We start from the raw sequence: 24,810 nt of genomic DNA, 5'->3' as shown, positions 1-24,810 counted from the left end.
GCGCGCCTCCCGGCTGCTAGCAGAAACCCTGTTACACCGGACTGACCTTCCTCTGCGCGGCCTCGTCGCTCGTCCCGGAGCCAGACGAGGACCTTGAATGTTCTTCATCGGTTTGATTCGTCTGTGATTTGTACTCTTCAGCCATGCCACCGACGCCGGAGGTCCCCACAGCGCAGGAGCTGAGTGTGGACGAGGTGAGCGGCCGTCGTTGTTGAGCTTGGATGGAAACTAGTAAAGACAGCTAATGATAGGCTAGCTAACTAGCTGCTAACGCTAGCTGCCACTGGGTTGCAGTAACCCTCAGTGGCTGCGAACTCTGAAGTATTCAGATGATTTATACTGATTTAAAGAGTATTTGTGAATGCACCCGGAGCTGGAGAATATTCTGGCATCTCTGTGAAAGTCACCACGGCGACATTAAGAATGTAAAGGAAATCAAAGTGTGTTTTCAATGCAGTATTATTGCATGACTGCGAATCATCATAAACTTTGTCTCTCCAGGGTTTTATAGTTCACATGACCTCTTTATTTCACTCCTGAGTTCATGGTGACTTTACAGGGACCCAGATCGAGCCTGTGGTGGGTTGTGTCTGCAGCAGCAGTGTTGTTTGACACATTGAACTTGTCCTTGGAAGGCAGGTCAAATCCTTCTGATTTCCACCAATGATCCATCAAACGAAATCTGTGCTGGTGCTAGTTGCCTTTTAAAATAAGACATATAAAGTAAAGACATTGAGATATTGTGAAGACAGTTACTTCTCCTCACTGTTGTTGTATTCTATGTTGTCCTGTTGCCCAAGGTCTTTCCCCCTGTAGACAAAGATTATTATGAAGTGTGCTTTAAAGTCTGTGACATTAGAAAGTTCACGTCATTATTATATGAAAGCTATCATCTATATTTTCTGATAACACACTGTATTCATCTGTCCATCAATGTTTACTACATCCCCTGTACCCGTGAAGCTCACACAGAATATCAGAGACCAACCTCCATTCTTCACCTTTGAGATGATGTATTTTTGTTACAGGACCTGTTCACCCCTCTCAAAACAAAGTGTTAGTGGTTGTGAACATAAAGGCTGTTCTCTGATGTTAGCTAAGTTACAGCTTAGTTGCCCCATTTTGTTAAAGACAGTCGCACTACTTTTTTTTTTTTTTTTTACAGAGAAGCCTGAATTTTAGTTGTTAAGCTTCTTGTGAGTTCTCATTGACTCTATTGACAATCTAACATGTGTGAAAAGATGTATAGTAAAACAACTTGTAACAGACAAGTTGGTGGATCGATCCCTGATTCCTCCAGTCCACGTGTTCCACAATGTCCTTTAGCGAAACACTGAAAGATGCACCATCACTGTATGAATATGTATGTTAGTGAAGTACTGCATGTAAAGCACAATCAGAAGCACTATCTGTGGTGACACACTCTCAGAATGAAGGGTACATGTACACTATCTGGACAGTAAAAAGATTGTTTTTATGTATTTATGGAAACTGTACAGTGACAAATGAAATGATGGAAGAGTCCACAAGTTTTCTGCAGGATCAATCATATTTTCCAAAAGATGGTCAATATTTCACAGAATTCTGCCAGAGCGATGTACTTTTATTTAGCTACATGTCCTAGCAAATTTACTATTAAGTTATTCATTTACATCCAATTTCATTGTTTCTAATGTGTTTTTTTTGTTGTCAATCAGATCAATGTGTCGTCTGCAGTGCTGAAGGCTGCTGCTCACCATTATGGCTCCCAGTGTGACAAACCCAACAAGGAGTTCATGCTCTGTCGCTGGGAAGAGAAGGATCCCAAGAAGTGTCTAGAAGAAGGCAGGAAAGTCAACGAGTGTGCACTCAACTTCTTCAGGTAACACACACCCAGACAAAGACACAATTACGTAAACACTCTTCTAAGGAGGTTTGCACATCGTTCATTTTCCTTTAGAGTCAAAAATAGTAGATGAATCAGGTATATGTGGAACTGTGAAGAGACGAGAACTGTGTAAGTAAGCAGCAGTGAGAAAAGTATCATGCAGAATATTTCTTGAAGGCAGCCACACTGATTTCATCTGCAAAACTCAGCATTGTGCTTGTGGTCAGAGAGCGATTTTAAGATGTGGCTGAACTCTGCTGCCAGCTAGAGAGTCCATGTTAAACCGTTGTCAGGAGATTTGTGGTCTAGAGTTTTTGCATTTTTCCTCTGATGGACACTTGGGCAGAATATGTACTTTTGAGGTCCGGAATATTGGTGTTGGATTGCTGTTGTTCCTGTTCTGCAACTTATCCTGCGAATAAGCTTTCAATATCATCTGCTTCTACTGAGAACACTGAGTCATGAGTGGTGAGAGTGGTTAGCTGTACAAGATGTCCACTAACTTCCTGTTTATATATGTCTCATATTTAAGAAATTTAAGGTAAAATTGGGCATAAGTTGTTCTTGATATTCCAAAGTGTCCCTCAAAGGAAGGAAAGATGAGTGATTAATTTGCAGATGACTCAAATTACTTTTTAAATGTGAATGCACGAAGAGAACTCCAATGCACTCAGAGTAAAGAGCAAAGTAAAATAAGGTAAAGACATGTCTCTCACATGAACATCAGAATAAACCCCCGCACAGTGAGGTAGTGCTCTCTGCAGAACTTATTTTACAGAAAGTAAAAATACACGCAGCAGGTTTTTGGTCAAACTTTCCTTAGTTGTTGCCAAATGTCTGAAAAGTTGTTTTTGATTATGTAAGTGTACTTTGTTACAGATCTAATTCCACATCTGGTTGTGTTTTGGGGTCATCTGGATTATTTTATCGAGTCAGTGGTATTCCAGCAAAGGTCTTTTTATTGTTATTATCATAGTTCATTTTATTTTTGCTTTGATTCAGATTTAACAGTAATTTAACAGAATTAACTTTTTTTTTATCAATTTGTATGGATATTTGATAAGTCAGCCTCAACCTCCAATTCTTAAAAGTATTTTGAGATGAATTTTTCATTTGCAGTTTCTGTGCTGATTTCTTTATAAAATGACCAGTAGATAAAAATGAATGCAAATTTCATAGCCTGTATAAGTTAACCACAGAGCCTGTTGTGTCTTTAAAGGAGCCACTGGGGGCTATTTGAGGAAGTGGTCTGGGGTTTTTCACTCTTAACTACTACGTCTGTGTTTACTGAAAGTTGTAAACAAAGCTCTGTTTATACCGATTCTCCTCCAGTAACTAAGGTGTTTTTGTGTCTCAAACAATTTGTTTGTTTCATTCTCAGAAAAAACTAAACACAATAAAACGCATGACTTCAAAATCCCTAAGAAGAAACAAAAAAAGAGACTTTCTAACTCCAGACCTAAAGTCAGAGTTGTTGTGAAAGAACCTGAAGCTGTAATTGTTATAATGAGGAAAGGTTTGAGGGGAAAAAGCTGTAATTGCACCTGGGACCTGGTTTGATTCTTTGGTGCTTCTGGTAACTGCCAGACACCTCGAGGTGCACTTCATTCACACAACCAGGTACGACTGTTGCTGTTATGGAAACCTTCACGATGCAATCAGAATTTATTTGACTAGTGGACACATTCATAAACCGCACTTAAATAGGTTTGGTTTGCCTCATTAAGCTTTTTACCTTTATATCCTTTACTATATCTATATATGAATCATCATATTTTAAAAAGATATGTTGATATTTTCGAGGAAGAGTTTCTGCTCATATTCGATTTTGATTTAAATCTGTTTATAATGTTTCTCGTAGGCAAATCAAGGGTAACTGTGCCGAGTCATTCACGGAATACTGGACCTGTCTGGATTATTCGAACTTGGCGGAACTGCGTCACTGCCGTAAGCAGCAGCAGAGCTTCGACAGCTGTGTCCTCGATAAGCTGGGCTGGGAGAGACCTGATCTTGGAGACCTGTCTAAGGTGAGGATTGTGAAGGACTGCACGGCTGATTTGAGGGGTTCTGTTCTTGCCGGTCGTGGGCTATGCAAGAGCCTCTGATTGCATCTGCTTGGTGGTCTCACTCGGACTCAGTTTGGAGCAGCAAAATCATGTATTACTGCCTTTCCTTTCTTTGTTTTTTCCTATTCATTCAAAAGCCATTTTTAGGGCTTTGTACATGACTCGCAGGCATTAATTAGGCAAAAATCAGAGCAAGATTGAAAACTGATCCTGATGGTAGTTTTTTTTTTGACATTTCTTCCTTTTGTGAACTTTCTATTCACGAACCTGTGAATAGCTCTAATCAACCTTCTGGCCATTTTTGCACTTTCCATGCAGAGTCATTGTTCATGGAATCAAATCACGTGAGCAGGGAAACAACAGAAATCCAACTTTCTGTGAATAATGTTCAGGTCGGCCGTCAAAACTCACTGGCTTGAGTTTCTCAGGCTTATCTGCTCTGTGACAATGTTTAAGACACCAGAAAATAGTGATGTAATAAAGTGGAAGTTAACAGTGTTTAATTTTGAATTGAGACCCAACCCTTGGATCATTTCACTGACGACATCATCAAAGGTCACACTACAGATTGACACACTGCACTAGTTGTGTTGGGTTTCAGGGTTTTTATTAAACGTCGCATCACTAAAGCTGAGCATGTTCACACTAACGTCCTGTGTGAACTCTGTACTTTTCTTCGTAGGTGACCAAAGTGTCGACCCCGCGGGCCGTCCCTGAGAACCCTTACCACTCTAGACCTCGTCCCGAGCCCAACCCGGTCATCGAGGGCAAACTGGAACCTTCCAAACATGGCAGCAGGTTATTCTTCTGGAGCTGGTGAGGCAGCACCATAAACGTCAGTCACCTTCCAAAGCCATGGGCTCTGTCCAAACTCCACTGGACTACATGTGACCACTGATACATCTGTGGTACTATAAAGGTTTAAATCTCCCAGGTTCAGACCCAAACATTAACGATGCTGGTTTTTGGCACGTTTATGTTGGTGAGGTCTGAAAGTGGAATTTGGACAGAGCTCATGTCCTAACAGTGTCTCCAGCAGCGGTACTGAACCTCCAGCATCCTCCCAGTTTGATAAAGGAAGGATGGATGATTGTGTCAGAAAAGTCCATGAATCCATTCAGCCTTCCTGACCACATATGTAAATGTAATGAGTGAACAAATGCAACATGCTGTTATTGTTGTCAACTAATAAAAGAGATAAATTATATTACTGGATTTTATGCCTCTTCTTTTTTTTTACGATGTTGCCATTAAGACAGGATTAAAAGCTTTAAACATTTAATTACAGCTTAATGGTACCAGGCACACTTTCTTTGATATTGGCAAATTGCAGGCAACACCACCTTGTTTGCACATCTGTGTTTTGTCAGTAGTGTGTGTTGTCAGACTGATGGAGGGTGAGGTTGAAGGTCAAGACTCGGGGTCACTACCTGCAGCCAGAGAGAGCTGCTTCTGCTTCCTCCTTTTCTCCCAGCTCACTTCCTGCCTCTGACCTGGGCTGGAAGAAGGCTACGGGAGTCATTTCGGAGATGCACAGCGAAAATACGTTATTGCTGCCAGCACACGTCTGCTCGTGACCTTGAGTGGAAGGAGACGAGAAGCCAATTCACAGACACGCTCGCTTGTATATGAGACCGTGCCAATACTCTCTCTCACACACACACACACACACACACACACAGGGACATTGTCCACAATCAGAGATGAACTATAATGTCCTGAAGGAAATTCTGCTGCAAACAAGTTCACATAAAAGCTTTGTTTCAGCATCATATCAACTCTGTGCTCATAGCATTGGTGATTTGCATCGCTCTGCCACAGACGTCAGGGAGTTCGAGTCCTTAACCCCCGCCATGTGATGATTTCTATGGGGACCAATAAGATTTGACAGCTTTCTCATACTCAAAAGCTGAGATGTGGCCCTCGGGTGTTTGTATATGATGCAAGTGTCTCATTTCAGTGCGTGAAAACACAGGGACTTGACCTTTAAAGGGAGGTCAACAGCTCTCAGCTGACGGTCACTGTAATTTTACTCAGAAGATGTAAAAATACACTTAAGCCCTTTCTGTTTTTTGCTTATTTTAGATGGAGTTTCTGATATCGTGCGTGCCGACTGCTTTATGACGACATGTTTTCAGCTCTTTCCCACACGTTTCTTTTTTAACGTCCAAGTTCAGCAGTGCCCAGTCACAGCTCGTTGCCAAAAACAACCATATATTTTCATCATGTACAGTAGCTGCGTGTTTATATACAGACAGGAGTGTTTCTATAGTGCGTCACTGACAGTAGTTGCAGAAATCCCCTCTCAAGGTGTGGTCTGGACCTGCGGCTTGCACAGGAAACGTCTGACAGACCCTCTCCTGACCTGGACACCGGGACAAAGGGAGGAGGGAGGAAGGGAGGTGAAGAGAGAAGAAGGAGGTGTGGACCGAGGGACACATGGAGGAGGAAAGGGAGTGAAAGGAGGTGGCAAATAAGAAAATAGTGCAGGAGGTAGAAGAGGGGAGATGAATGAAAGAGGAGAAGAAGTAGCAGTGAATGGGGAGTTAAGGGAAATGGAGGTAGAAGTGAGACCCAGAGAGGGCAAGGTGGGAGAAGGACTTGAAAGCACAGACGGAGTGGGGGGCTCGGAGGTCGTTCGGTGGCTGGCGGTGAGGCCCTAGGGCTCGTGGCAGACCTGTCTCCATGCGACTTGCAGGAAGCAGAGGGTCATCGTTGTTTGACACGGCACCGCCACAGGAAACGGGCTCTGGCACAGGAAAGAAATACAATACAAGGCTTTCACAAAGCTACAGCCCGCCTGGGAGCCCCGACGCGCTAAAATACTCAAACACCCGCGCTCGTTCATACACACACGACTGTCAAGATCCCCATTGTTCAGTGTCATGTTCGACATAATAAAATGAATGTTTGAAGTGGTGACGGCCAATAACAGTCGTAGGTGGAAGATGTGGATTTTGCTGTTCATCGGGTCATTAGTGTTTGAAACTGAAGAGGAAGTTCAAGAGACATAAAATTATCATCACTTACCATCAATTATTCCTTGGGAAATAAGTGAAAAAGTAAAAAAAAAAACACCCTATCGTGCAATGTAACTAATAAGATAATATGTAACAATTCTTCATCTAAAAATGTGCAGAACTATGTTAAATATTTTGACTTGTGTACTTACATTACCCGAAATGTTTTCCAACAATGTTCAAACTTGGCCTCTTGTTATTGTTTTGATTGAGAGACTTCTAACGGCCAAAGTTACATATCTTACATTTAAAGAAAGAGATAGAAAAATGTTGCCCCTTTTTCCAGATCTGCACCAAAATTAAATGCGTTCTCTCTTGGCTCAAGTCCCACCCTTCCACCAAGTTCCGCGGAAATCTGTTGCGTAGTTTTTGCGTAATCCTGCTGACAAACAAACAAACGGGTGAAAACATAACCTCCAAAGCTGTCTGACATTAACATAAAATCGTCCATGTTCTGGATTACATTATCAATGCAATACTTATCTTACTATCTCTTCTATGAGACGCTGGCTGCATCCCCACCATTAAGTCCCATGAACATGTGGGTGCACTTGATTTTTAAAAACTAAAAAATGCAGTTGTTTGATTTGTTTGTGTTGCTGATCCTCTCCGGCCACTTCACTCTGTGATCTCTCAGACTGCTCATGTTGCTGAGTGCTGCTTTCATGTCTCATCTCCTCAAACTGCACATGGAGGCTTTGAACCGACATACAGGTCGCTGCATGGGTTTAACGCTCGGCCACCGGGCCACAAGTACCGCCACCGCATCCGCAACCAGCATTCATGGAGCCTGATAATCTGAGAGCTTCAAAAGAGGGGAGCACACACAGAAGCACGTGTTCACTTACACTGCAGATGCTGTTGTTTTTAAATCTCTGTTTTCTGAGAGGAGTGATGTCGGCACCGCTACACGAGACGGAGCATCTCGGCAGTGAAAGGTTTTGTTTGCTTCCACCCTCAAGTCTTTGACCTGCTCACAGCAGCATTTCAGAAAGTCCAAAATGATTTCATTTCAGTGGATATGAATGAAGGAGCCACAGTCTGTAGACTTGCTTCCTGATGTCAAGTAAATTTGCACCTTGATTCAGCTTTGGTGAGCATGTAAATGTAAAAGTTCAACAATTGTTTCAAGGCACTGAAAACTGAAACGAAGAAAGCTGATATAGTTTACTTTAAAATAACTGTTAAATCATTGTTTAGTAGGGGACTCAGAATTCAAACAGTGTCTAAGTCACACAACTCCAAAGACTTAATTTGTGAGGATGAGCCTGAGAACTGAGCAAACCCACTATTTGCTAAAGTCAGAGATGTTGTGGATAATGAAAAAATTGGAGAAATAACTTTGATCAAACATGTGGTGAAAGACAATTTCTATATATAGCATATAGCAAATTGTCCAACCATCCAGGAGTTCAACCGGGGACTCGGCTGCTCAGGACATTCACACCCATGTGGAACCAAAACAAAGAGCTGACAGATGCTTTACAGCTCCACAAAACATGGAGAAACTGTGGAGTCAGGTCAGAATCTTGTGTTGGTCACTACCACAGACGCCCCACTGTTGTGATATAAATATAGATCATAGCCACTTTAAAATACCTCCTCATTTATTTGTATTTGCTTGGTGTTCAATCCCCTTTAACCCTTCCTCACACAAACAACATATCCACATAACAAATGGGACTAAGTGCCCTGCTTAAAGGGAATTTATCCAAATTCTGTTAAAGATCCCACACACACACACAGGGAGAGAGAGACTAAATCCGTGTGGTGACAGAGTTATGACCATCACTCGTGTTTTTACATTCCAGTCAGACACGCTTCGCAGCCGCTCTTCCATGCTGCAGTTTCGCCGAACGCCCCTGAATGCTCTGCCTAAGACAACATTTAGCAAATTTTATGGTCTCACTCAAGGTGTTAGCCGCTGAAGGACAAGACGGAGCAGGAGAGCCCCTCGCTCCACAGCACACAGTGAAACACACTGACACGTGTGAACGCAGATAAACACAAGATGAACAAATGCATACAGGGAAAAAAAAAATGTCCCACCATGAAGGAGTTATGATCAAATCTACAGGACATATTTGTGGATTAACAATTACAAAGCAGAAGGAGGTTTTTTCTTGGGAGTCATTTTTCAAAAGACTCCCAAGACAATGGGAGGGATTTTTTTTTCTTCTCAATGCTCAGTCTGTTTATTCCACGTTTACAAATGAATCTCCAGCAGTTTCTTTTTACTACGTGTTTACTCTGTGGTATCTGAGTGAGCGCTCTAATGTGAAGTATGTGATGAAATGAGACGTCGAAATGACAACTCCGCCTGTTGTCACACAGCCGAACACTCAAGGAGCTGTGGTGTGGGAGCCCCGCTCACTCCACACTGTTTATTTGTCTGCAGGTGTGTGTGTGTGTGTGTGCGTGCGCATGAATGTGTTTGTGTATATGTGGCAGTATGATAGATATAAAGTACTTACAGATTTGTGTTTTGTTTGTGCATTTGTACACGTATGTAGGGGTAAAGTTCGTGTGTGTGTGTGTGTGTGTGTGTGTGTGTGTGTGTGTGTGTGTGTGTGTGTGTGTGTGTGTGTGTGTGTGTGTGCGTGTGTGTGTGCGCGCGTGTGTGCTCCTTCTGGGCTGGCCTGTGTTTATCTTGGCCTGATCCCAGACCTTCATCACTTCTCCGCTGATAGCTCCATTCCTCCATCCCTCTGTCCCTCCGGCTATTTACAAGTCTACCGCAGACTGCCTTTCCCTGCGTGCCAACATCCAATTCTTCCCCTTTTTTTCTCTCTCCTCTCCTCTTTTCAATACATCATTTCCTTTATCTCAGACTGTTTCTCTCCCTCAAAAAAATCTCATTCTTCTATTCCACAGCCAAACACACTGACACTAGTCGAGCTGAAGTGTAAATGAACACCCGCTCGTTACTCATTCTTTTTGCAGGATTGTTTGTTTGCATTTGTCTTCCTCTGCTCCTTGTCGAGAAAACATATTTCAATGAGGAAAACAATGGGAGAATTGGAAATCAAAATTTGATTATTAAAAAACGGAGGAAAAGACTTTGTGGCTGAGACCCCAGCAGCAAAATCCTGTGAATTGGGTGTTTCCAATATACAGCCCAATTCCCCCAGAGTGTAGACACTGGGGGTGGAGATGAGGAATGGACATGACCAGACATCCATGGGTGGTGAAGGAGTGGAGGACATCAGTTTTAAAGTTGGACAGCTTACACGCGATTGGCTAAAAGTGCGTTTGTCAGGCTGTGATTGGATGAAGACGAGAATGAGCTGGTGGAGCTTTGAGAGAACAGGAAACTAAACTTAATAAGAAAGTTTAGAAAGAACGTTGTTATTACTCCTTCGTGTGGACTAATAATAATCCACGGCACCATTTGTGTTAATGGAAACTGGCAGGTGCTCACTGTCCATCGTGGTCGCTTCAGGTATCATTACAAACAGCTTTTCAATCAGAAAACCCCTGGATTCTCAAATGCAAGAAAATTCAGCTGCTTCACCAAATTACAGATTTCATAATTGAGCGATTGAAACTCTTTTAGTTTCCATTAGATCGACTCAGAGGGGATAATGTGACAGTTTGACTCAGAGAAGGAAAAGTAGATGTTTCTAACCGCTCTGTTCTAACATCTAACACAATCCGTCAATTAATTTCTATATTTACATAAGTGCTTTTCCTACTGTGACATAGCTAATGCCTTCTATTGAAAAAGGCCCATTGGCTGAGTGGTATCAATTGGTCTTTTTTATGTCACTATTATGAAATGAATTTATTTTAAAGTGCACTTGTTGCAGGTTTCAGTTTCTTCTGCATGGAGACTTTTGAAAAGTAGAGTAGACAGTTTTAACCTCCCTGTTCAGTCCGAATCAATTCTTTACACTCGATTTGTAAATCAAAAACCATGTCTGTTGAGTTTACATGACATTTGATAGTATCTTCTACACAGCGAGTCGTTTCTGCGTCTCTGTGGAACGCCCGTCGGACGTTGTCTTATTTACTCGGTCGGAGGTTGATATTTGAAATCGTCTTGAGTCAGAGTCTCTTCTGGCAGCCAAGTCTCAAGTGGAGTCCAAGTCTGACCGCTGAGGTTCACTGAGCAGTGTGGAGTCCCGCGCTGTGACTCACTTCAGGGACGTCTCTGTTTGGTTTTAAATTTCCAACTTAAAGTAAGAAAAACAGGATGAAAGTCAGACCAATGCTCTTTGTCCCCAAAGGTCAACAGTTTCATGTCATGTAGTTTTTTTTTTACTAACATGACCCCAAACCACCTCAGAGTCACTTTACCCTTATCAACTTAAAGGATATACTGGATGTACACACATACACACACACACACACACACACACACCCACACACACACACACACACACACACACACACACACACACACACACACACACACACACACACACACACACACACACACACTGAGGCCCAGGCAGCAGTAATAGTCCCTCTATAGTAGCCAGAGTTGACTTATTCCCATGCGCTGGGAAGCTGATGTCGCCCGATCCTGTTGTGCTTGTGGTTTCTTGGAGGTATACTGAAGCATTCCTCGGCCGTGCGCTCATCTAAACACTGCTAGTTAAAAAGGACACACAGCGGCTCAGGCTACACAGTTGTGGCAGGGCTCCTCTGGGTGGCTCCTATCTGACAGAGGGCTCAGAGAGTTTTGGGTTTCCTACGCATGTCAAGGCAGGTTAGCTATTCCCAGTGTTGGGCCGCTCCGAGGCCATGGTGGGCTATCACTCACAGCCCGGCCCTCCCGTCTCTCTCTCTCTCTGGAAGCCTCTCCCCCCCTCCCTCCACGCCCTCCTCCCACCTACCACTGACGCACAGGCCGCTTTCTGGCTGTCGAGCCTGGTTTGCATGTCAGGTTTTTGCCCTTTGCCTCGTCTGTGTCTCTCAGACCTCACATCCCCTCAGATCCTAGTGTGTCTGTGGACGGTCCTAACTTGTCGTCCTTGATTTTCCTCGTCCTGCATTAAAGCTCACTATGGCTGCCCCGTAATTGTCTGCAGGCTCCAATGAGCCACAGGGAGAGCTGAATTACATTTCCGTAGGTGTGAGGGTAATATTGAATCACGTTTAGTTTTTTCCTGGAAGCATCACGCTCACTGAGGCTGCAGCCCAAACAATCTGTGTGTTCAATCTGTTTTGAATACACTTTTTAATCCGATTAGTTGGATTTAACATTTAAGAACAAATAAAGGAAACATCACCTCCTCTTCCCTCCCAGTCGCCTGCGAGGTGGTGAGGAAGAGACAGTCCAGTCCTCCAGTCTCACTCGTCCGCACCTCAACACATAAATAATCACACCACTTCCAGGTTTACCTTGCCCGTTAGCGTCCTGCGCGACACAGGCCGCATTACACGCTGCTGCTCGGTTGTGAATGCAGGCAGTTTGTGAGTCAAAACTAAAACAACTTTTTGTGCAAGAAAAATAAACTGACAGGGATTTTTCCTGAGAGGAAACCTTTAGTTTACTATATGACATGTTTCTTAATAGTGCTAAAGTGTTCAGTGTTCTTTAAATAAACAATGTGGAGTTTTGCATAGTGGGGCATGAAAGAATGCAGGAGTCTCGCTGCCCCTCTCACATATGTCAGCAATTTGGCTGCCTTGTGTATTTTGGATGTTGAAAAAAAAAAAGGAACATTTCAAAGTAAACGAAAGAAGGAAAGTCTTATCCGCCTGGCAGCTGCGCTCTGGACCAAATTGCTTTCAGCTGATGCGCTGCAGCTCAAACTTGCTTGGGTAATGTCAAGTGATGCATTGCAATACTGAGAAAACAACACAGACAAAAATAAATAAGAAGGAAAAGAAATGCTGGAAAGTTCCACTGCTTATTCAAGCAGAGCCCGCAGCCCCCTCAACAAGTCGGCGTGCTCGTGAACATTTTTATTAAAAATTTTGCAGTTTCATTTCTTTTTCAGTACAATCTTCATTTAGTCGTGACAAGAATTAAACCCTGCAGATGTTGCATCCATGTAAAAAAGTGTTTCAGCAGTTTAGAAGAGTGAAAATTGCAAATGTGAGAATAAACAGGATAAATCTCAATATTCGCATCAACAGCATCCAGAGGAGCAAGAGTGAGCATCTTTAGTATTAGACAATAAAACACAATACGAGCATATGACACTGGAAGAAAGGGATGAATGATATTTATATGTGTTAATGATAAAATTAAATTACAAAGCATTACAGCAACATTTAATGAATAAATAATACTGTAGATTTAAACAGAGAGTGCCCAAATGAACAGGTCAAAACATGATCAGGCAAAGCTGAGAAGTTTCCTCCTCCCTCACCCATGAATCACTTTCCCAGACATAATACTGATGATATTATGATTTATCTCACACATTATGTTGTGTAACGACCTGAACTACCTGATAAACTGAATGTCAGTGCAAATAAACACACAGGTAAAGAAATGAAGGTGCAGATGAAACGTTACACAGGATTTGTTTTCCTTCAGAACGCAGGCGTGCTTTTACAAATACACAGAAATAATTAACATCAATAAAACTAACACTTCGCAAATGTGCTGAATGGAATATTTATTTTTTCACATACACAATTATGTTTCAAGACACTTTTCAGTGAACTAGTGAAGATTAATTCATTTTCCATGTTCTGCAGAGTTTTCAGTTTGTTACTCATACAGGAGCTTCAGTTGTTTGAGGTCAGTGCACGGCTGTCATCAACACACAGACACACACACACACACACACACACACACACACACACACACACACACACACACACACACACACACACACACACACACACACTGGGCTCACATGGATAAATCATAATAAATCTTCAACAGTTGTGCATCATCTTTTCAAAAGTAGAAGTAAGAAACAAAGTGTACTGACAACAGCAAAGTAAGTAAATTTTTCATATTTTATTAGATGCTGTAAGCATTCTTCTTTTTTTATTTCTATGAGAAAGCCCAGTGTTTCCCCTGTCAACAGTCCAGAGGTCCAGCAAACTGTTTTGTCAATTTGTTCAATGCGTCTTTAAGGAGCTGCTGGAACATGTGGATTTAAGTGGACATCTTTGGACACTGCAAACAAAGATGGGGATTTAATCTGTGACACAAGCAGTTGTTCTCCACTGTTAAATTTAAAAAATGAGGGAAAGAAAGAGTCGTTGTTATTGGAGATTTATGTAGAACGCATCAAATATTGCACATAAACAACTACTTTAAAAAATCCTTACAAAAAAAAGAACAAACAGCAACTATTGCATTTTGTTATTTAAACTAAAAATTTATATCTGCGGCCCCAAGCTCAGGTATCACACATACAAATGATTCTCCTTATTAGTGGAAAAGTAAAGTCTCCTACTCTTTTTGGGACCATTTCTTCCTCTTGTTACGTGGTTAAGAATAAAACTTAAGTTTTATCTATTTTTTTTAAGGTGGAGAGGGGGTATTTTTAGTTTATGAGATAGATAGAGATGTTGTAGAGCGCAGAAAGAGAATGAGTATGGGAACCCTGGGATTTAATGGTCAGTACCATAAACCCTGAGGTCAATAAATACCACAGACAAAGACATTTGTTTTTATTTTATCATCTCTTGCACAGAAAAATACATCTTTTTCTCACTGTTGTTAATTTTGAACATGCAGAAATAATACTGATGTCTGGTTCATCTCAGTTTTCCAGCTATGACAAAATATTTCCCCATCCCCACCTGCACACCGTTCACTTTCAACAACATACTACTCTTAACTTGGCAAAAAGACGTTTTGGAAACCTTGGTCCCAGCCAATGAATCCAAGCGGACCGCTCCAAGCGCTGTGGTGTGACAAGAACACAGCAGATTCACTCTCTCTCTCCCTCTCTCTCTCTCCCAGCCCAGGCTCTGTTTACATTCTGCTGGCAGCGGGATCTGGAAGTGTTTGGCTCGGCTCTGCGCTCACTGGGAACTATCAGACAATTCACATTTTAAACTATTTTGATATCAGCTCTGTGGAGAGTTGCCGTTTCCCTGAGAACATGACTTGCCTCTGGGCTCTGGGGCCTGCTGCACCGCCAGAAGAATAAACAGAGGCAGGGGGAAGAGAGAGAGAGAGAGAGAGAGAGAGAGAGAGAGAGAGAGAGAGAGAGAGAGAGAGAGAGAGAGGCGGGGACAGACAGAGAGGTTGATGGGAAGAAAGAGGGCGAGAGAGAGAGAGAGAGAGCATGGCCAGTGTGTTCCTCAGTCTTTACAGTAAAAATAAATACGTTTTAAAACGTATAATCACGCACTGTGCTGCAGCCACTCCTCGACATCTCATGATTCTGAAGATGAATCCAGTGTAAACAGACTAAATCGGGTTTGAAGATAAGATGCTGAACTCCACAAATTCCATTCATGCATGGAAAAAAAACACACATATAAATATATACTACAAATAGATTGAAAGATGTTGTACTGTAGTTAATGCAGAGTTCTGCAGGGTGGAGGTTTTCTGGTAGAGTAGCTGCATCTCTTGTGTTGAGGTCAAAGGTGCTGGAGTTAGAGAGGGAACCTTCAGCCTGTGTTAATTAGCTGAGCAGTTAACTTTCACCCTGACCACGCAGCGCCTGGAGCGGTGTGTGTGTGTGTGTGTGTGTGTGTACAAGCTGGGGCTGGATAAACTACTAGAGCTAACTTATAATAAAGTTAAACAGCTTTTGTAATGTTTTAGCTCATTGTGTTTAGAGGTGTTGATCCAACTCAGTGATACATAAGTGTTTTTGAGTTGTTATTGATTGGTTAATACCACATAAAACTTTATTTAAGAGCTTGTACTCTACTTAAGTATTTTCCTTTTTGTCCTACTTCAACCTTTTTTATTTCACCACATTTATTTAATTAATTTGTATTTAATTACTTTCCAGATTAAGATTTTAGATGCAAAATGTGCGAATCTGAAATTTTTACATGCCGATGCATCAGTTGTTATGATCCAATAAAATACTAATAAAACTCAATTAAGGCTTATTACACTCACTTGATGCTGAATTGAGCATTGATGTTATTGCAACTTTTTACTTTAGTGAAAGATAGCACATTAATATGATATATATATAATACAATCAATATCTCTGACAGGGGACATTATTCATTATGTTTTGATATACGTATAATGTTTATGCAGTTTTGCCTGAAGTATAGATCCATCGTATAGGAAATAGATTGTTATTATATTTTTTACAGCAGATTTCCTGACAAATTCCCCCGTTTTGGAGATTTTCCCTCCTTTCAACATCCCATCCCTCCAAACGTTTGACCAAGAAATCAGATTGTAATTGCAAAGATTGGATCTGTCTGAAATTGTTGTGTTGCCCTTAAAGCTCAATTAAAACTGACACACACACTCTGCTAATTGTAAGTGCAGCTGCGTGACTCACTGGTGAAGCTTTAACTGGTGATTTACAGTAGTGGCGATAATTGCCTGTGACAGTCTTGACAAAAAGCAAACATTTTGAGATTGTGTTGTTCGGTGCACGTTCGTGGATGCACATACGAGCGATCATACATGTGCACGTTTGACTAAAGCCTGAATCCATGACAACCTTCTGGCAAATCAACAGGCCCACCTTCTCTGCTTCAGGATGGAATGACCTATTAGCCAAATGTGTTTATTCAGTGTTTAGTCACTATTACCCTCAGTATGATCCCTGCACTAAAGGGCTAATGGCTGAAAATTTCCCCCCTGCTCGACTCCACCGTAAAATAATTGATCGCATGTGAGAGCAACTGGCACGCGTTTCCTCTTGTTTTCCTAAAGAGGTGATATCATGCGGTCGGGCCGCTTGTTCGTCACCGAGATAGCGTGATTGCTTCCGCTGCTGAAGACGGAAAAGAGAGGAAGAAAGAGGAGAGATGGATGATGGTGGTTCTCAGTGAGGCACTGTGGCATTAAATCACACATCAGATTATTCTGGCGTTATCGCACGTAGAAAAAAGCCCCCCGGAAAGAAGCCAAAGTTCACAAGCTGTGTTTCGAATGCTCCGACATTACGTTGGCAGGAAATTGTCCTTTTATCAAAATCTAAACAGTTTTATGGGTTTTTTTTAACCTACAAAACATATCTTGATCAGATGAAGGGTTTCACCTATAAATATATAAATTTAGATATAGGTTCAGGTGAAGAGAGCTTTTTTCTTTTCTGTTTTTCTGTCTGCAAGTTGAAATGTTTCTCTCCTTGTACAGATGTGCTGGTCAAATATTTCTATATTGATTCAGCTCAACCTTTAAGATTGGTAGTGAATTCAGAGATGTCGTCATAGAGACTAAAAACTGATCATATCAATGGGAATTCACATCAGCAGCATCAGCACAGAGCGCTGTGTGTTACTGTGTGTGTGTGTGTGTGTGTGTTACTGTGTGATACTGTGTGTTTGTGGTTAGAGGGGGAGACCTTCAGTGTGTGTGTGTGTCTGCTTATGTCCCCTATATGTTACATTTACCTAAACTGCAGCTCTCTCCTTTTCCTGCTTCACTTTGACAAATTTGAGTTTCCAGGAAGCCTCTGAGGTCAGCACAGCATCTGTTGCTACTTAGGCCCAAGATGCAGTCATGAGCTCTTGCACATGCACGTGCATGTATCCACACACATGCATTCACATACACATGCATGCACATGCATGGTGCAGGAGCTGCTTTGTATAAATTACTGAAGAACTGAGGCCCAATCAGAGATGAAGACGTGTTTTAAGTTCCCAAAGTGACTTTAAAGAGGAGACCAGGTCTAGACTTCCAGATTTAATGTGTAGGTGAAGAGGTGAAGAATCATTTTCATGGCTCTTAATTAGAGTAATAAACTAATTTCTGCATCATAGTGTTGAAAATAACAGCTTCGTTTCTTTTACAATAAAATATTGCAATATGATTGTTAAATAGTCGCAATGGTTTCCTCAAACAAAAGCTTTAATTTCCTGCTTCATGCTTAACTTCTTCTCAGCCTGTGCGCACGTGCGGACTGTGTGCGTTCTTTCTTCATGTGTCAGTTTTCTGACATGCAGATGGTTGTTCATTCCTCAGAGCCTCGGCCAAGGCAAACAGTTCACCTGGATCCTAACGTTGGCGGCTCTCGTCTGGCCAGAGCCGTCCACAGCATCAGCCCTTCACCCTCAAGCATTTAACTCTGTCAGTTTTCGTTCCCTCTCACTCACGTCTCTTCGCCCAAAACCACATTCATGACCAAACATGGCCTGATCCCATCAAAGTGATGCCTCGGAATACCTCGGTGAAACCCTCAGATACTCCAGCGATACACCACAGCGATGGGAGCAGAGAGGACCTACAACCCGCCTCTGCTCGCACGTTTTTTCTCGGGTGGGAATCGAGCAGACACATCGAACATCGAGATGAGAGAAGCCAGACATGAAGAAAAGATCTGTGACGGGAAGGTTTTCTGTTCCTGGTTTTGGTCTAAAGCCACAGGAACTGTGCTTCACAGCCAAGTCCCTGAGCAGAACCAACATAACCTCAGTCCGTTAAATAGAACCCAGAACCGCAGACCTCTGTCTCAGTATGCAGAGGGTTCTGGATTCCAGTTAAACCTCATGTTTGTTTTTGCACATTCATGCCATGAAGAGAGGCGAAGATTAAAACGCACATATTTCAAATGATTGATTTTTCTTGATTATTTGAACGCAACAGAAAATCCAATGCTCCATTTATCACCTGTGGATGAAGAAAGCCTCATGTTGTCTTATAATTGATGGTCAGGTTTTCTCATAGTGTCGGCAAAGGAAATACAATACGCAACTTCGGCCACTAGGGGTCTCCCAATCATAGCGATAACAAAAGACCTAGCTCGATGTCGTCGAGAAGCAGCGATGGGTTCATGGGAGTTGTTGTCTCAATCTACCTGACATGACTCAGGTGTAAATCACGTTCATGGATGACGCAGCAAATGGCGAACTGGTTAGCGGTATGTTTTTTCTTCATCATAGTTTGCCCCAGTCGTTATAGCAGAGACAAGCAAAGCCACAAATTAAGATGATATCACGGCGACCATAATTAAGAGCTTAGCTAGCTTGAATAAAACTGTGGATTCCTCTGGGTTTAAACATTGTTGGAAATGTTTTGGATAATATAAGTACACAAGTCAACAAAGTATATAACATCATTGACGTTTTATTGAAGAACTGTTACATATTATATCTTTAAAGTACTGTTCATGTCTTCTTGTCTTTCTTTCACCGTTAAACAGGTCAACTAAGTGATATTAAGAAAAATGCTTTTTCTTTGCTTCCTTTCTTTCATTTGGATTTTGTTACCTTCCGCGAACCTTCTGTTTTGACCTTTTTATTTCCTGGTGCACTGAGCGGTTGCTGCCGCTGCACAGGGAGGGTAGATGTTGAGAGGGAGAGATGTTAAGATGTTAAGATGCTGCCCCGCAGGGTGTCAGACTCAGCGTGGCCCGCCGTGTTAACAGGGCCGACGTGTTAGAGGAGCGCGGACCACCCCAACGCAGCTCCCCTCAACAAAACTCAACCAGATGTGTAATGAACGCCAGTGCGTGGACCATACGTGTGTGTTTGTGTGTGTGTGTGTATAATCATTCTCACCTGTGTTGCAGTGGGTGCTAATACAACCTCCTGTGTGGAGGCAAATGGATTCAACTCAGGGAGACCCTGCCAGGTTTCTGCCTGTCCCCCTCACCCTGTCTCCCCCCGGTTGTTTCCCTCCCTCAGTCACATGTCTGCAGATCTTACATCACCTCAAACCTCCACTTTCCTTTTTCCAACATTTTCTATTTGTGGTGTTTCAGGCTCTTTTTCCTCCTCAGGGTTTACATGCGGAATTAATTTTCATATTCCCTCTCCGTGATTCCCTTTCTCCCCCCCCAAGAAAAAATCCTCCTCGACTGACAGCCCTTGCTCCCCCTCCTCCCCTCCTCTACCTCCTCCTCCCTCCATCCCCTCATCCCTACCTTACAGCTGTTGTTTTGGATTAGTCAAATAGCTCCTGTCAGATCCAGCGATCCTTCTCCTTTGCCACCCACAGAGCCGCACTGCACACGCCGCTCACTCCCTGTCTGCCCCCCCCTCTCAATCTCTCTCTCTCTCATGTGCACGTGCACAAAAAGCCATATTGACGTTTCTGACAGGTGCGTGTCAAGGTGCCTCCGAGGGCCAGGCCACGAGGTTGCCGTGGTTTCCCAGGGCTCCCCAGGCCTTTCTCTCTTTTCATGTCCAGGAGGCCGTGACGGTGCTGGCGTACCGCTCACACCTCTCGAGAGCGTGTTGTTGTAGAGCGGACAAGGAGCATCATAAATTCCCAGCATTCTACCTCTGTGGAATTCACTTTTCTTTTCAAACTCTTCCTCTTTTCCTCTGCTTGTGTCTGGAGGATTCTTTTCACAGACAACTTTATTATTTCTCTTTTTTTGAGGAATTTTGACAGCTGCAGGTCTGGTCCTCCACGGCGGCTGAGACAGACTGACACTGAAAAGGGTTTTGACACGATGATGGCAAGAGTTATAGTGTTATTTCAGTCACTGGAGAGAGGGAGTTACCCTGTGTGTGTGTGCGTGTGTGCGTGCGCGCGCGCGCGCGCGTGTGTGTGTGTGTGTGTGCGTGTGTGTGTGTGTGTGTGTGTGTGTGTGTGTGAGTGTGTGAGTGTGTGTGAGAGAGAGAGACAAATCAATGGTGTTGTTTCAGTCATTACAGAGGTCTTGAGTTTCATTGATACAGTATACGGGTGCGGTGCAAAGATAATAAAGGAGAAGCTGTTGTTATGAATTGAGCGGCACCTCCTGTCTCCTTATCTACATTTCATATATTTGAAGGTGATTTCAAATGTCTGTGTCTGAAATTTTTGTTTCCAGATTTGGGTTGAGACCAAGAATCAAATATTCATATATTTGATATATATATAATCCATCCTGAGTTATTTAACATTCCCAGTTTGTCACGTTCAAGAAAGAAAGGATTATACAGTGATGGCCAAATGCTGTACTTGTCCATCATAACAAGTGTCCTGGTTAGATTCAGACAAGGTTCTGTTAAGGGTTTGGTACAAGATGAAGGAAAGAGTGAAAAGTCAGTTATTAAAATCCATCCTGAGGTGGACATACACATACTCCACCAAATTTCATGGTTGTTCACCTAAAGGTTTTCAACATCAAGGGGGCATTAAAATAAAAGTCGGTGTATTTCAGTTTGGAGTAAAATCTGACCAACCTTTCAGTTCTAGAGCTTCACAATTAGTGTGGAAAAAACCTACAACTACAGTTTTCATTCAAATGAGGTCGTCAGAGAGTAAAATAAATATTCTCACGACACTTTTTCTTTGACGACTGAGCTGTTTCTCTCCTTCACAAGAACCTTATTCCTCGGAATAAAAATATATTAATTGCGTGATTATGTCACTTGTGTTTACACTTTAATATATTTTGCTAATATCACAGAATTAAAAGCCAGTAAAAAGGTCATTTCTGTTTTTAACTCAGGCTGTTTTCTCCTCCAGAAACCCTGAATAAAAACTATGTTGTTATATTCAACTACCATTTGCCTTGTTTCAGGCTGCACATCTCAAGCATGGTAGCTATCAGCTCAATAACCTATCAATCACACACACACACACACACGCTCACATGATATATTATATGATAGTTGATGTGGTGGCTTTAATCAGCTAAATAGCTCTGTGCCAATGAAACGTGCTTCTATCTAGTTAGTAGACCCTATTATAAAGCCATCAGTGTGTGTGTGTGTGTGTGTGTGTGTGTGTGTGTGTGTGTGTGTGTGTGTGTGTGTGTGTGTGTGTGTGTGTGTGTGTGTGTGTGTGTGTGTGTGTGTGTGTGTGTATTTCTTTTAACACAGGATCCATTTATTCGTTTTTTGTCCCACAACCTCATTTGGCTTGATACAAGATATAAAAGCTGTGAAATTCAAACATACCAGAGACTTTTGGTCTCTCATCTCCAACACCTTATATTCTCCCCGTCAGTAAAGATCTGAATTTATGGCAATAACATCTCGCTGCCTCCTCCTTTTCGTCTTCTTTTTCCTCTTCCTCTTCCTCCTTCACCTCTTTCCATCCTGGTGTTTTCTCTCCATCGGCCTCCTCCGTCCCGCGCTTTCCTCCAGCTGAGGACAAGATCCGACCTCCTCCTCCTCCACTCGCAGGCTTCCTCTGTAAGACAATGGCAGGGCAAAGGAGCTGTGTCTGCACAGAGGTGTGTGTGTGTGTGTATGTGTGTGTCGGCTGTTTATTTGCAAATGTGTGTAAGTGTATTATGAGCTATTTGTTCCATCTGTGCATCATTTCCCTGTTTTTAAATTTGTGCATGGCTGCGGATATCTTGCATACCTTCTTTTTTAGAATTTCTTTAATTCACGTGTGTGAATTAAAGAAATTGTGTGAGAGAGAAAGAAAGAGAGAGAGAGAGAGAGAGAGAGAGAGAGAGAGAGAGAGCATGTAGATTTATGATGCAGGAAACAGAGACTATGTCACTGCAAAACAATAGAAGATTCACAGCAAACACACACACACACACACACACACACACACACACACACACACACACACACACACACACACACACACACACACACACACACACACACACACACACACACACTTTTTTGGCGCTTGCTTCTCCTGAGACCCTCTGAGTGGACCACAAGGAACTCCCTTCCTGCTGCAGTGCTGGCAGAAACACACACACACACACACACACACACAGTGACACATCCCTCTGGGTGATCTCCAGCAGTCGTGCATCCTCTTTAAATGTAAAGGTTAAAAAGAAAAAAGGAAAAGCAAATAGGAGATGGCAGCAAACTGTGGATACAGGAAATAAAAGTGAGAAGTCTCGTGTGTCCACGTACGAGCTGTCAGGTTTATTTATGAGATCACTGCTGGTGAGGAAAGTGTCAGGTGCCCGTTGCCCTTATATCAGCTAAATATCCTTTCATACTGGAAATCACCACTTTATTGTTGCAAGGACGATGATAGATTACCAGCGTGTGTGTTAGCCTATAGGCTGCAGACTGTGTGTAATCTTCATGAGACAATAACCTTGAATACCAGCATTCTCTCATAGAGGTATAATGATCTTTCTTTTCATGTGACCCTTCCCCCCACTGTCTCACTGGAAGCACTGAAGGCCCACTTCAGATGGGCAACGACGCCGTAGCCGCCGCCCTCTCCCCCCTGTGAATGCAGACAGTCGCCCGGAGATAAAGGTGATATGAAATACATGAGATTAGGGTCGTTTCATTGAGCTTTTCCTCCAATTCTCTCTCACAATGCAGAAACAGTCAATCACCTGCATGAAACAGCCTAAATATAGGGTTTAAGACTTGTTACACCACTACCCGCCGCCACGGCTTGTAATTGAAACTTTTCCATTCTCTTTTTTTTTTTTTTTCTTCAAATGCTTTGGCTGCCGAGGCGAGATTGGCAGCTCTGAGTGGCCAGCAGATGAAGCGGCTGGCACGCTAATGAATAGAACGCTGATTGCAGGATCCCCAAGATGCAAATTACCGTGCCTGCCACCCCTGACGACCGGCAATTACCGGGCCGCCGCGGCGGACGCCTCGTGCATATTCATCGCACCCGCTGGGCATATTGATCAACAACTTACTTCAAGCAAGAAGCACTGAAATGTATCATGTCGCTCAGTCAGGGCTATAAAAAAAAATAGTTTCTTTTTAGCTGTTGTCAAAATTGACACCGTAATATCTAGCAGGACAAACCCTTTAACTATGCAAGGAGCATTTATTTTAATCAGGCGCAGGTATGGGCTAATTGCTAATAGGTGACATTCAAGAAGTGACAACACATGCCATTCAGTGGAAAATTGTCTTAATTCAAATATGAATTTCTGCTTGTACTTTACTTAATTAACTGCACTTAAAGTTTACTGCCCTCAGTAATGACACAGCTTTAAGTTTCGCCTTGTCGAGATTAATATTTCACTTTTAATACACTCATTTTCCGTTGATGTTAATTGATTTGGACAAAATCAGGAAGAGAATTAAATGTCATGCAATTCTTGACTTATTAAAGGTGAGTTTAATTAGTTTTATCCTGCATTAGTGCTCTTTGAATGTCCTTATAACAACAGCTGTTTATTGAGAAATGTGTTTTCTTGCTTTAGTTTACATTTTCTGCACTTCAGTGATATTTTGTATAGAGCACACTTTATATGGAATCATTCCTGAGGACACACAAACACACACATGCACACACACACACACACACACAGACGCACACACAGGCTGCAGTCTCGGAATATGAATATGAAAGGGCTTCTTTCAACAACAAACGGAAAAACAAGAGCGCTGCCAGCGGTTAATGGGACCAAATGAAGGAAAGCTGAGCAACATCGGATTTCGAGCCCTCTCCCTCAAAACAAACATCCAATGATCACATTAGCAGCGGATCACAGAGCTTTGTCATTATTGTCTTGGGTGTCTTGTCTGGTGTGGAGTCTCGGCCTCCGCCATTTTCACTTCTGAAAACAGAAATCACAAAACCGTCCTTTCTCGTGTCAGATTCTTTTATATTATTGATTTTGATTTTCGTCCCACTTTGTGATCCAACATGTCACAATACCTGCAGTAGACGCATATATGAGTGGGAGTGCATGGATTTGTTTTCCCACATGCAGCAGTAACTTTAGCCGCAGTGAGCGACTTGCAGGTGAAGCGCAGGACTAATGTGGGGGGGGGGGGGGGGGGGGGGGGGGCAAAGATCTGCTGCTGGGCCTCCAGACTGACCCCTGTCCTGCATTGTGTATTTACCCTGTCATCAGGTGCAGTATACACAGTGCAGTACACATGGCGGTTAACCCAGAGATCAACTGGTTCTGCAGTTTGAAAATTATAATAA

General features: G+C 42.5%; 1 protein-coding gene across 1 annotated transcript; it reads left to right on the top strand.

Annotated features, from left to right (window-relative positions):
* Positions 1 to 2: 2 nt before the first annotated feature.
* ndufa8 (NADH:ubiquinone oxidoreductase subunit A8) lies at positions 3 to 5,140 on the top strand. Its single transcript, XM_034601921.1, has 5 exons — positions 3 to 194; positions 1,698 to 1,861; positions 3,729 to 3,894; positions 4,616 to 4,845; positions 4,900 to 5,140. The coding sequence occupies exons 1-4, from the start codon at positions 144 to 146 to the stop codon at positions 4,751 to 4,753; spliced, it is 519 nt and encodes a 172-aa protein (XP_034457812.1). The 5' UTR covers positions 3 to 143; the 3' UTR covers positions 4,754 to 4,845; positions 4,900 to 5,140.
* Positions 5,141 to 24,810: the final 19,670 nt, after the last annotated feature.

Source organism: Hippoglossus hippoglossus, chromosome 12 (genome assembly GCF_009819705.1).
Source record: "Hippoglossus hippoglossus isolate fHipHip1 chromosome 12, fHipHip1.pri, whole genome shotgun sequence".
NCBI lineage: Eukaryota > Metazoa > Chordata > Actinopteri > Pleuronectiformes > Pleuronectidae > Hippoglossus > Hippoglossus hippoglossus.
This window is presented reverse-complemented; position numbering and strand designations above follow the sequence as displayed.